The sequence below is a fragment of the Buteo buteo genome, chromosome 6 (genome assembly GCF_964188355.1).
Source record: "Buteo buteo chromosome 6, bButBut1.hap1.1, whole genome shotgun sequence".
Lineage (NCBI taxonomy): Eukaryota > Metazoa > Chordata > Aves > Accipitriformes > Accipitridae > Buteo > Buteo buteo.
The window spans coordinates 24,640,295-24,653,226 of record NC_134176.1 but is presented as its reverse complement, the minus strand read 5'-3'; the positions used below and the strand labels follow the sequence as shown (position 1 = coordinate 24,653,226).

The following is a 12,932-nucleotide window of genomic DNA, read 5'->3' as shown; positions in this document are numbered from 1 at the left end:
GCCCCATCCTAACTCCTGAGCTGTGCTCAGGAATTATTTGGAAGAGTGCAAGTTAAAATGAGAAAAATCATATCACTGTTCTATTAGTTTAAAATTGCACACTACCACGTTTCAAAGTCTGGGAGTGCACCCAGGCTCTATTTCATTTGTTAATGTAGGTATAGTCTGTCAGTTTGACTTCCACCGTATCAGTCTCTCAAGTGTTTCTAAACCCCTTTGCAAGCCATTAAGAGAAATGAGGCCCTCAAGGAGAGATAAACATCTTACAGTAAGTGTAGGCAGACCGAAAATACTCCTATTGGTACTGGACTGCTCAGCTCTAGTGCTGTGCATGGTCAACACTTGAAGCAGGCAACTTTCCTTGTACAGATGTGATTGTGATGCCACTGGAGAACAGGAGATGGGCTCTCCCAACCACTGCAGGTATGCTGCTGGTTGGTCTAAAGCAACAGTATTAGAGATCAAATACAAGAGTCTGCTAGATGCAAGGTCTGGAATTGCCATCATTAAGTAAATGGTGAAGGGAGAGCCCAGTGCATCTTTCCCCTAAGGAAGGCTTGTGTTAAGAAGTCAAGAAAAGGAAATAGGATGTCTTTCATTTGATTCCAGTTTGCTGTGTAGCTGTCTCCTACTTGCTTCCCTGTAGGGAACATCCTTATAGTTAAAACAGGAAAATGGTGAATAGAGTTTTCTAGGTCTCAGTACCTACGTGTGCCAGCAGTTTGCTGCATAAATCTTGGTAGGAGGGCAACAAACTCCCATCTCATTGTGCCTCAGGTTCCTGATTAGTATTTTAGGGATATTAATGCTCCTCAACCTGCTACATGGTCTTTGAGAGGCTTAGTTCATAGTTGCTTTCCATAGCCTTAGAGACGCTGCTGCAGAGGTACTAGAGAAGAGGGGAGGATTGCTATCGTTGTTACTGGACAGAGGGTGTAGGGAAAGGAGAAGGGCAGAGGGACAAAGGGGTAATTGCTGGAGCCTGTCAGAGTCAAAGCACTGCGCATATGCTTGGCCGTCGGCCCTTCTGCATATTAACAGGGTGTTTGAAATGGCTGCCTTTGTGGTGCTTGCTGGGGTGCAAGGGACCTGCCCTCCCCTTGCTTGTGTTCCTCCACTGTTTCTCTCCGTCCTTCGCTCCCACCACTCTGCGGCGCTTACTGCCTCCCCCCTTGTGCACGCACCCCTCTGCTCACAGCCAGGTTCATCAAAAAACAAGCAGGTCTCCATGGTAACGGGGAGACAGCTGAAAAATGGCAGCTAAATGCAGCTGCCCCTCATTTAATATCGACTCTGGCACTGACAGAACAGATAATGGGCAATAACACACCATTATGCTGCGGGGAAATGAAATGCTTCAGCAGACGCCTGTCATGCTGCAGGGATTTATTTGTTACTGTACCAGCAGAGATTTCTCTCCCCTTCTGTCTATCACTTTCTGTTATTCCCTCTTCTTTTCCTCTTCCTTCTTTCCTTTTTCTGTCCGTTTCTGCACTTTTCCCTCCTTTGCTTTCTGCTATTTATTTTCTTTCTTCCTTGTTTTTCTCCTTTCCCCACATCTCTTCTCTCTTACCTCCTCTATCATGTTCTCTAACTCATAGGTTACACTGGATTTCTTTTTCCTGGTGTTGGACCGTGCTGTGTCTGAAGTCCAAGAGCTCTGTGAAGCTCCAAGATACTGGTCCTTTCAGACTTTCCATTTTCTTTCTAGTTTAAACCTACTTCTCTCTTCTGTCTGTGTGCATATGTCAATATGAGTCTAGTAAGGATGAAGTTTGCTTGATGAGCCTTCAGCCAACATACTTCTGTGTGCTGTGTTTTAATTTGACAAGTGCAACACACTGTAATGAAAGTTTTTGGTGGAAATGTAGAGGAAAGCACTAACAAAAGGAATGTTCTCCTGCTGCTTCTGGCGCCTGAGTTTGTGTACTTTATTTACAGCTGGCCACAGAGTGCCCAGGGGTTGGGTAGTTTGTATCTGGGTTGTGGATCATGTTGGTTTCTAAATGGTTCCTAATGCTGTCACTCTTTCACATCTTAATTATCCAGGGTTAGTTTCACTTTGTAATTGCTGTGGGTTAGTTTTTCTAAATGTCCTGCTTGTGCAAATCTGAAATCTGACAGAACCAGGGGCACTGATGATAGCAAGTGGTCCTCTCTCAGGTCTTGTAAGACCTGTCCCTCTGCAGATACAGTTTCGAACTAAGCAACAGACTTTCAGGTAAACTACCTTTTAGCTGGAACGAATCAAGGCCTGTGAAACTCATTGCTTTCACTCAAAGGCTGCTCTGCCATCAGCAAAGGGCTGTCAGCGTAGATGCAGTTCATACAGGCAACAGCATTCTCTTTTCAATACAGCCTACTTCCTCCGCGTCTTCATGCAAAGAAACATGAAAACCTCACAGACGTATAGTCATGTGAGTGTAGCTGCATCTACGTGAGTGACCTACTTGCTGCAGTTAACATTGTAGCTGTGTCCAGGATCGCATCACTTCATCCCTGCCTGAAGTTGGTGTCCTGGAAAACCTGTGTGATGCAGAACCTGTCCAAGGCCTTGCTTGTTCCTGGAGGGCTTTATTGACCTAGGCAGGCAATGAGCTCATTTGAATGCAGATGTCCTTTATAAATTCTTTTGTTAGTCTGCCTGGTCCCTTATCGAAAGAATTCATACCAGCAAAGTTGTATTTTCTGCCAGTATAACGACATCTGCCATCACAGTTTTGTCATTGATGATATGGTGATTACAGGAGATGTTGGATGGGGGTTTTTTGTACACCCAACTGATATATCTGTGCCATTAAATCTTAAGGTAAGAGTAGGCCTAAATTGTCTAAGTGATGTATTTATACACGTTATAGCATATGGACATACAGTAGGATCATTCTTCTTCTCCCTAAGTGTGATGGAGTCAGCAAATCTAGCTAAGCAGATTCTTAGAAGGTGAATTTTGCAAGGACTCAATGCAATACAGTTTTAAGCAGTACAGATCTTACAGACTCTCTTGTTAATCTAGCACGGGGTTCCTCTAACCCAGCCTTTGATAAAATACATTGATCTTGTCTTGCACATCATCAACATTTTTTTGGCACTTGGATAATTTCTGATCTAAAATTCCAGAGTAAGTGCCTATTGCTTGGATCTTAGCAGTTTCCCAGAAATGTTTACACTTCTGAGTAAAATCTGTACAATGACTCCTAAGTTCTCCAAGCTAGCCAGCCCTTGCTGTGGTTAATGACAAATGACTGTGGGAGGAATCTTTAATACAATAGCAGGTACGATAATAAACACTAGAGGAAAGGAGATAATGAGAAAGAAGGAAAGAACCTTTTGGCTTATGTCCTTGCATGCCATCATATCTCTGCAAAGGAGCTTATTTAACTAGAATAGTTCCAGGATGTCAGCATACACCCTACATACCTGATTTTATTTACTACTTCACTGCAAATGCAGAGCATCTTCCTCAGAAGTCACGTTAGAACTCACACATGAAACAGGCAACTTTGAGACATCACAGCTTGATGTGCAGTTGATTGGTAAAATACCATTCGTCCTCACTGGTACTTTGGTTACATTCCAATAAACTTTGGGAGTAGCTCTTGGGCAGCTGTGGATTTCCCAGTCTTTCACTATTTTTCCTAGTGTCTTTAAAATTGTAAGATATTAAAACAGTGGGAAACTGATTTTGAAGGAGCTTAGTGGATTTTCTGCTTTAGGTTTCAAAGGAAGCAAGTTGGAGTCCAAAAATCCTTAATTGATGTCATTCCATCCACCTCTCTGAAGCTAGATTTTTAGATATAAACCCTGTTCAGAGCTATCTCTCCACAATTGAAATGCCAGTGCACTGACCCCCATTTCAACTGCATGCCCTGCCAGCTTCTTGAGCCATGGTGCTTATTAATGAAATAAGCAAACATGGAAGCGTTTGGGTTTTTCTTTTCCTTTTTTTCCTTTTCCTTTTTTTTCCCTCTCCCAACAAACCTGCAGTCATTAAGTGCCATCGTGAGAGAGGAAACTGCTTGTTAAAAAGAAAAGCCCTGATTATTTTTTTTTTCTTTAATGAAGAATACCATCAGGAGCGGGCTATGATTAATACACATAATTGAAACAAATTGCAGTTAACTGCAGAAAAGCATCTCCCAGCTGCTGACAGAAGGAAATTGCTGACAGCCTTTTCCCATTCAATGAAGAAAAGAGAGAGAGGGAGAGAAAGGAACCTTGCCCAGCACATGTAAATACATGGCTACTGCTTGCACATGCATGTACGAAAGCACTCATGTAGCCAAAATGCATGTGTGTCATCATGCATGTATCTGCATGTACAGACATGTCACATGTGCAGGTTGCAAACCCAACTTTTGCATACATTTGTAGTGACTGTACCTCTATGTACATAAGATCCTTGCATGTCTGTGGATACCTGCTTTGCTCAACATACTGCGTACCCACATGCAGCATGACAGTAATGTCAATTTAATGAGAACAGCCCTGGAGGCACTACATGCTCCACCAGAGAGAGGAGGCTCCGGCTGTCTGTGTACTTGCACACATGAAGTTGCATATTCACGTAAGAAACAACAGAGACACTATCTTCTAAAGGGAGCCCTTCCTCTGGCTTTATCTTTAGGAGGATAAGGCAGGCTCATTTTTAGCTTTTAAAATGTCTTCCATCACTACCCTGTTCTTCTGTCCCTTTCACCTTCTGTTTTTCATGCTCCTTATACATCATTAACAGCCTAAATAGAAAACACGTAAATGCAGGAGAGAAGTCTGAAGCTAGGAGAGTAATTTTTGATTGAAATGCCGTACAGATGGCTAACAGGCATACATCAGAGCCTTGTCTGATTCAGAAAGTTGCTCTGGAGAGGAATTTAATATCCATAGTTTATTCAGTTGCTGGCTTCTGCTAAGACAATCAACGAGTGGGTTGCATTGATTGTTTTGTGATACAGGTTTGTCACGTATGGATCACTTATAACTGGCCCATCCAGTGATCGGCACCCACACAGCCATGTGGTTGTTCCAAAGCAGGCAACCCGTTGCACTGAGTGGGCCACAGGAATGCTAGTGAGCAGAAGGCAAAGTTAGAGACCTCCAGCAGATTGTTAATAAGATCTGGCAAATTGGTTGGCAAAAACTGCGTTGACAATGATGCTCTAATATTTACTGAACATACTTTCTTGTGGTCATCTGTTGATTTCATAATCTGAGCTTCTATTGGCCACTTCATAAGGGCATTTTGACTTATTTAGAGTCAAGCAGGAACATCAAGTATGAGTTATTTCTCATGTATCTGCCTTTAAAGCTGATTGCTACGGTGTGATGCCAGATGGTAAAAAAAAAAAAAATAGTTCTTCCTGTTGTGGTTCTGCCCATTGAAATAAAGCCATGAAGTCTGTTTTTAACCACGTGCATATTATAAGTGTTATAAAAATAACCTGCTTGAACTGGTCCCTAATCTGTTATTCCCCCTCCCTTTGTGCCGATGTTCACTGTAAACACATCAATATGAAGCAGTTAGCAAACAAACATTCCTTTATCAGAGGTGTATGTCGATCCCAATGGAAGCTTAACAGCTCAGGCAGGCAGATGCAGCAGTAGGGAAATAACTGATAAACTCAGATGTTACAGGTTATGGATTGTGTTTATGAGTTAGTGATTCACAGAAGATGCAACCTAGGGGGTAAAAGAGGGCTGGAGCTATTGATATTTGAAGTTCAACCTGGGAAACGGTGCATTCATCTTTCGCACTACCCAGGGACCTTGGGAAGAGTCCCAGAACATTTTAGTGAAATACCCGAATGCAGAAACACTTTAAAATAATACCAGGTGGATGGTGCTGGAAGGGAGGTAGCTGACTTAGGCTATTGCCATAATAACAAATCACTCTGAGGCAAGCTAGACTATGAATTTACCTATTCCAAAACAACCACATGTGTACACTGGTAATTCTAAAGGAAAGCAAGCTAACCCAGCATATTCACATGGAGGTGTGAGCTGCCTTGTATTTACTGAAGGGTAAGGTGATGCATGCGGGCAGCTACCATGAAGTAGCTGGTATGATGTATTCTACACATTTATCCCTTGGACAGAAACACGAGTGCCCAGCCTCTCAGTCAGGGTCACTGCTTGGTGTGCAAAAGCCAAGTCTTCTGTTGCTGTAACTTATTTCTGCCCCTTTAAACTCCCCTTGCAGCTAAGTTCATATACCCAACTGCATTTTAGTCCCCAGTGGTTATGCAATGTTGATGCAGAGCTGTATGCACAAGATACAGTCTGCTCTAGAAAGAGCTCTATGTGTTGGTTGTAGCAATTTCTTTTATAGAGGTGAAAAAGCAGGCACAGTTAGAGTCTGGAGGCTCGAATGCCTGCAGGGCTGCAACACCTTGAAGGATAAGCAGGACTGACCACACTGCCCATGTCCTTCATCACAGCCTGTTCTGACTGGTGCTTATGTGACTATCAGGAATTGTAGTTGATTGATGATTACAATTCCTGTCAAGGATCATTTTTGTCTTTTGCGGCCTGGCAGCCTCAGTTCTGCCAAATTTCAGCACTTATTTATAAACCATGCTAGAATCACCCAGGACTAAAGGTACCTTACAGAGTTGCTACAGTTCTTGTAAGAGCTTGAAAATGAGTTCTTAATTCACTCCCCTTGAGAAACAGAATCGTAAGGGCCAACAAGCTTGTTCTACCAGATGCTATGAAATCTTAAAGTCAGCACTAACATTTATCTGCTGATATCTCTGCAACTTGAGAACTTATTTTAAACTAGCATTCATTGTAGAGGCCATTCAAGGAGACGTTGCTGGTGAGGGGGACACCAACTCTGTCTCATGCTGCATCACAGTATGGTCAAGCCAAGCAGATTGCAAAAGTTTGAAATCTAGCTAGTCATCTGTAGGACAAAGAAACAGGAGAGTGACGCTCCAGATATGTGTATTGATAACACCAGGAAAAACTGTGATCCTCTGTGGGCTGCAGATGGGGGAACTTGATGTTATAAGTTGTCAGGTAACTGTACAGAAGCTTTCAGTATTGGTATATACTATTTGCAGTGAGTTCTCTTGCTGCTTTGTCCTCCCAGAGTAGTTAAGTTATGCAGTTTCCTTTTGTTTGTGGGATTGAAGTATAGTTAGAAGCAAGTAAAGGTTGTGTAAAATTAGGAAAAAAAAACTTAATAGAGCTTCTTTTTTTTTTTTGTCCAATTGCCTGAGTGTAAGGATAAAACTGCATCTATATGTATATATAGATAGATCAATTATATAAATTAATATAACTATATATAATTCCCCCCCCCTCTTATTTTTCTTAGATCTGCAGAACCAACACAGTTGTGAGAAAATAAGTTATACCTTGTTCTGACATATGTATTAACAGAATAGATTTTAAAATTATAATGTTAAGGCCAAATACTGCCAATTCAGTCCTCCTTCAGCAGCCTCATAAGAGATCATGGCATTGTGAAGGTATGAGCAGAACTTGGTCTGCCAAAATTCTGTTTCTAGAGATAGTGTGCAAAAAGATCCCAGCTTGTCTGTGACTCTACAAAGTAGTGGCAGACCTAGCAGTTACAGGGAAAAAAACACCCTTATTTTTACTGGAACTGAGCACATTTGACTAGATAGCTGTCAAGATACAGTTAACCTGGAGGGTCTGGAGGTTACTTTGGCAAAGCCCATTTTCAGAATTTTCTTGTATTTTAAATATAGAGATCCTTTCCACATAGCAGGGGATTCAATGATCCCTCACCCTGGCTGTGTACAAGGATATACAAGAGTTTACCCTGTGGGTCTTCACCAAAACCGCCATCCCACCTTCCCAAAACCTCTGACCAGCTTTCAGTTCCAAAACAGCAAGACCCCAGTGGCAGTGGGTTAATGGAGTTGTTAAAGTGTGGGGAACAGCTTGAAGAGGGACAATACTTTGGTAAAACAGAGGTTGGAAAATATTTATAAAATATACAAATGCCCCTGGTGTTTAGACTAGAATAAGAGTCTTTGCTATTTAAAACAAACCAAAACAAACCCCAAACACAAAACCACAGAAATCAAGACCCTTCAGGGCAAACTCATCTCCAGAAAAATAACAGCAGCACCTTTCTGAACTGAAAGAGTAACACACGTTTTTCAACAGTAGTTGTAACACAAGGGCTGTGTCACATATCCTGCAGGGAGATTTGAAAAGTCTTTTTTACAGAAGCTGGGCTTTGCTTGTAAGAGTAAGAATTACATCAGTTCTGACCTTCTAGCAACAGGCTTAGGAAAAATTACATGAACACAGATACCAGCATGATCGCTGTCTTATATCCAGCAGTATACCCTCACTGATTACCGTAAAATTACTCCTAATTTTTATCAGGGCCAGCGGGTTCAGATTTTGGCTTGCAGTACTGAAGAGAGGCACTGATTTGACTGTTGGTTTTTATTGGTTTTAGTTGATATCCAGTGTTGATAACTTGTACAAGGCTTTAATAAGATTGTGCTACCCAGTAGCTTGAACTAATGAAAACAGCTGGGCTCATTCTTGGTGCTGTCACATCAAGATATGAAAGTCATTTCATTGATGATATGAAGTTACTAATTTTGAATGAACTGATAGAATAGCTGTGATTTATTATTCCAAATAGCATAGATAATTTCAGAAATTTATGAAAAAATGTGAGCTGTTAACTATTTGAAGAGATTTACAGTATATACTAAGCATGGATTTTTATCGCATAAAATGCATGAATTTTATGTATGTAGTATGTATATATCAAAAGACCACATGGAAATAGCCAAGAAACATTTACAATCATGATAAAACTTTTTCAGTGGAATACAAAAATCCTTCACCATAAAGAAATATTTAATTTCAAAGTCTCTGTGGTTTGGCAGGGGTTGAAGAGATCTTATGTACTTCCAGTGATTAGCCATAATACTTTTGCCTAAGTACCTTTTCTGTTCATCAGCGTCTTTACCAGATAGAGATGCTAAACTGGTACATTTATTGCACTGCTCTTGAGCTTCCCCCACTCTCTGACCTCACATGACTTTCTGTACCTCTTAACCCACTCCTATTTCTCAGTGTTGTCTGGATTGCATGTAAAATCTTCAAAAGCATGCTTAGTTTTCCACAAGTGAGTAGGTGAATTAGATGCTGTGCCCAGATGACTTTTGTGGAGCTTCTGGCAAACTTTTATTCTGTGAACTCTCCTTAGTGTCATCTAGCTCCTATTCTGTACATACAGGGAGTTATTAAAATGGAATGTCCCTTTTAGAGTCTGTTATTGCAATGCAATAATAGTAAAACCCCAAACCAACTGATAATATTAGGCTGTGTTGTCTTTTGCACATACAGGGAGACTACTGTGCAAAAGATTGACCTCTACTTTTTCAAATTAGCATGTGAACTCTGAGTGCCTAGGATTTGCTCTTGAAATTTGAGATACGTTGGTCTTGATGTTCATGGCGTGCAGCCATGGATGACGTGCAGCTATTAGAGAAAATCATGTTAGTGAAGAGAGACTTCAGAAAATGCAATGTGTAAGGTTTGCCCTAGCCTCGCACTAAGCCAGCAGCAGAGCTGAGAACGTGCAGATATTCTCTGAGCCTTTCCTGGGCCACAAATCCTTTGGACAAATGACTAGACCATCCACTTCATGTTTAGGTGTTTGTGCCTCCTAAGAGAAGCAGTCTTCTGCTTACTTGGAAATGGAATTGCGCTCTTCATGGGATGAGCCTCCTTGTCATTATTAGAACAGACTACTGACAGGTTTTATTACTTTTCAGGTTCCTAACTCAAGTGTATTCAGCTTAGTTCTTTTAATGAATGTATTTATCTATGTGCTGTTAGGAGCTAGTCCCACAACAGCAGAGGTATAGGATGGCAGAGCGATACTTGTCTTCTCCTCTGCTCTGTGTGCTTTTGTTTTCTAGTAAGGAACTTTGCTCCTTCTATCAGCTTTGCATATATTTATACAGACATGTATTTATTTGTGCGTGGGCTTAATATCATTATATACCTCACAAGAGCTTTCCCTGTCCTCTCTGCTTTCCTTTCTTGTTTTACACGGGCCTTGTTTTTGCACATAGCTTTGCTACAGCCAAGCTGTAAAGAAAGTAATAAAGTGTGCACGTGGCAAAATAAGGTGGAATCAAACCCTTGTATAGCTGCTCTCTGTCATTTTTATGTGCATCACTCTTTCCCTTCTGTCTGTAATGCTGTCTGTAATGGTCTAGAGTCTTCCCTTCCTTCAGCTTTATGTTTTCAGCATTGTGTTAATTGTTTGTGGTGTATGGGTTTTTCAGCAGCGTGCAGTGGGAAAGGTCAGCTGTCAGAAACAGGCCTGTCCACAACTGATAAGGCATTCGAGAGATTGGATTTGACTCATTAAGCACCTTCCCTGTAGACATGGAGTCTGCTCTGCCGCAGAAAAAAACCTAAAGCAGGAAGGGAGAAAGCCCAGGACGAAGTTGGAGCATGCGCCAGAAACACTGGCACGCCCTCCCTCTTGCCCCCGCGCGCAATGCCGGCGCTCGGTATGCTTCCACCGCGTTTGCATCCTCGCACACCGTGGACGTCTGTGCTTACACCCTGAGATTGTGTGCATTCACTCCTGTGTTTACACCTAGACAAGACGCGTATACATTTTCTCTGTGTACGTATGTGTGCATATAAGTCCTCACATGTGTGTGCCCTGAAGTTACATGGGGGAGATGCATTTCATTCCTGCCCTCATATGTGCACCGTAAGGTGTACAAGGATGTTAATTATCCCACACTTTATATGTATGCATGCACAGCCATTCTAAGCTGGTTTTGTGTGTTTCTTGCTCTGTTGTAAATCTCTTCGTACTAACGCCTGCCTCTTTTCATGCTGTAACAAAGGACACATCTCCTCTTTATCTGTATATATCGTGTTTGTTCAGATGCACTTTATCTGCCTTTCCACAGAAATAGCTGGACATCTAAACTGCCTATACCTGCATATACACGTCCACTGCCCTGGTAAACAGATGTGAACTTGCTGCTGTATAGACATAGCAGAAGCCTAGCCTATTTCTCATTGCATACAAATGCACACATTTTTTGCCCCTAAATAATTACTGGCCAAAGCTGTTCTGCCAGCTTGTAACAGTCCCTTGCCTGTGGCTTTGTTTTGAGAAGAATTGTTGTGCCTCAAATTGGGTTTGGATACTGCTATTTTCATAAATGGTCTTAACGCTGTCTCACAACGAGCATAAACAAAGGGCAGCAGTAGTGTTTGGCAGTGTATTTTCATACCGTGGCAGGACTGGGGTTCCACACATACACACTGTCCAATAATACTGAAGCTGTGAGGAGCTGACGTTACCGCAGTGTCTGTGATACCGGTCTCACGCGCTGCTCTGCCCCACTCTGCATCTCTCTTCCACATCACTTTTGCTTTTCACCTTCCTTCTCATCTCCCCTTTCCCATGGGCATGGCTTTCAATACAGCTCAGTGGTATTGAAAAGGATAATTTTGTGGATCATTATTGTGTTATTACAGTGATTAGCGTTAACTATTTTTCTACTCACGCTTCGCGCTGGAAGGATGCCCAAAGGGCTCCTTGCTCAACAGCAAGCGTGACGCCTGCTGGAAGGCTGCTGCTAACACAAGCGCATGCGCAAGCACACACGCATAACTCGTACAGTGCTGCCTCTCTGCTCCTGTCCTTCCAGACCCTTTCTTTGAGAGCTTCCAGCAGTTTTCTAAAACAGCGCCCTTCAATGGAAGCAGGAATTTCCCCTCCCTCTGGGCTCCTTGGATGCGCTTTTGTTCTGAATGCACTTTTCAGCTTGCTTTCTCTCAATGTTGGTGTAAATCTTTTTTGTTCATTCCTGCAGTCAGTCTTGGAAGACTCCCACCAACAGTCCCCATGATTTTTTCCAAGCAGGACCAATCCTACCACGCATGTAAGGAAGACTACGATAGCTACCAATGTTTTTCTCCCTAATGCCTAATGGCTTTTTACTAAGGTCAGAAAGTTTGGGGAAGACCTCATCTTTAGCATGGTAAAGAACAAAAAACTGGCTGAATGTTAGTGCTTTTGAGTCTACACCCAGTAATAAACAGGTCTAAATACTTAGCATCAGGATTAATGTTGGGTGTTTGACTTCTGTTTTTTTTAATAGGCTAGAAGAGTAAGGGTGGTGTGAAACTGGGGGTTGCAACTGGGACACAGATTGCTGCTGAAGAATAGTAAATCTCTCTTAGGTGGTGAATATAATGTTGCTTGTTGGCATGCAAGTTGCTTCAGTTGTTTAAAAAGGTGTGGTCTGTATAAAACAATAGCACTGTTGCTCAACAGAGTACGTAAGATAAAAAGCTGGTGAATTAAGAGCTTAGCTGTACACTTGCACACTCTTACCCTGCTGTACTGTCATGCATGTTCTACACAGAAGGGCAGAGGGCCTGGGTAGCAACCCAGCAGTAGAGATACCTCTGTGGAAGCAGGGCTGGTGAATACATTAAATCTTGAGTTTTATGTTCATGGTGCTGCGATGTTCTCTCTCTGGTCAGTTTGCTCTTTGCTGAAAGTTCAGTCTGTAAGGAAACATTTCTACTGGGTGGTATGTTCAGAGACTGGCATCCTTATGTTTTAGAATGATGCAACAGGAAAATAAGTAAACTAGAGAACATGCAGAGCAAAATAAAAACATAAGAAAAAGTGAATACAGCAGCAGTAGGAATTGTCCTCACCCATGCTCAGCAGTGAGGAATCTAGAGGAGTTCTTATGCCCAGCACATCATCATGGTATCTCAGCTCTTGACAAAATTAGTAGCAACACCTTGCTTTTCCTGCACCTTCTGGAGCTGGGAGTGAGACTACCAAAATTGCTCAGAGAAATGAAAAGAAAAAAGTATGCTTTGTTCAACCAAAACAAATTGTGAATTTATATGAATATATCAAATTGTTTCAGGCA

At 41.9% G+C, this 12,932-nt stretch overlaps 1 protein-coding gene across 21 annotated transcripts in view; it reads left to right on the top strand.

Moving 5' to 3' along the window:
• The window catches only part of NRXN3 (neurexin 3), a 1,032,385-nt gene that overhangs the window by 252,621 nt on the left and 766,832 nt on the right, over nt 1-12,932 (top strand). For 12 of the 21 annotated variants that reach the window (XR_012650705.1, XM_075030058.1, XM_075030054.1 and 9 more), the window contains one exon: nt 11,853-11,921. The exons of the other annotated variants lie outside the window; for them this stretch is intronic. Coding sequence is in view for 11 of the 12 variants with exons in the window: in XM_075030058.1 (XP_074886159.1) it covers nt 11,853-11,921 (69 nt within the window). In the remaining variant the exon portion in view is untranslated. The remainder of the gene's footprint in view (nt 1-11,852; nt 11,922-12,932) is intronic. 21 annotated transcript variants of the gene reach the window in all.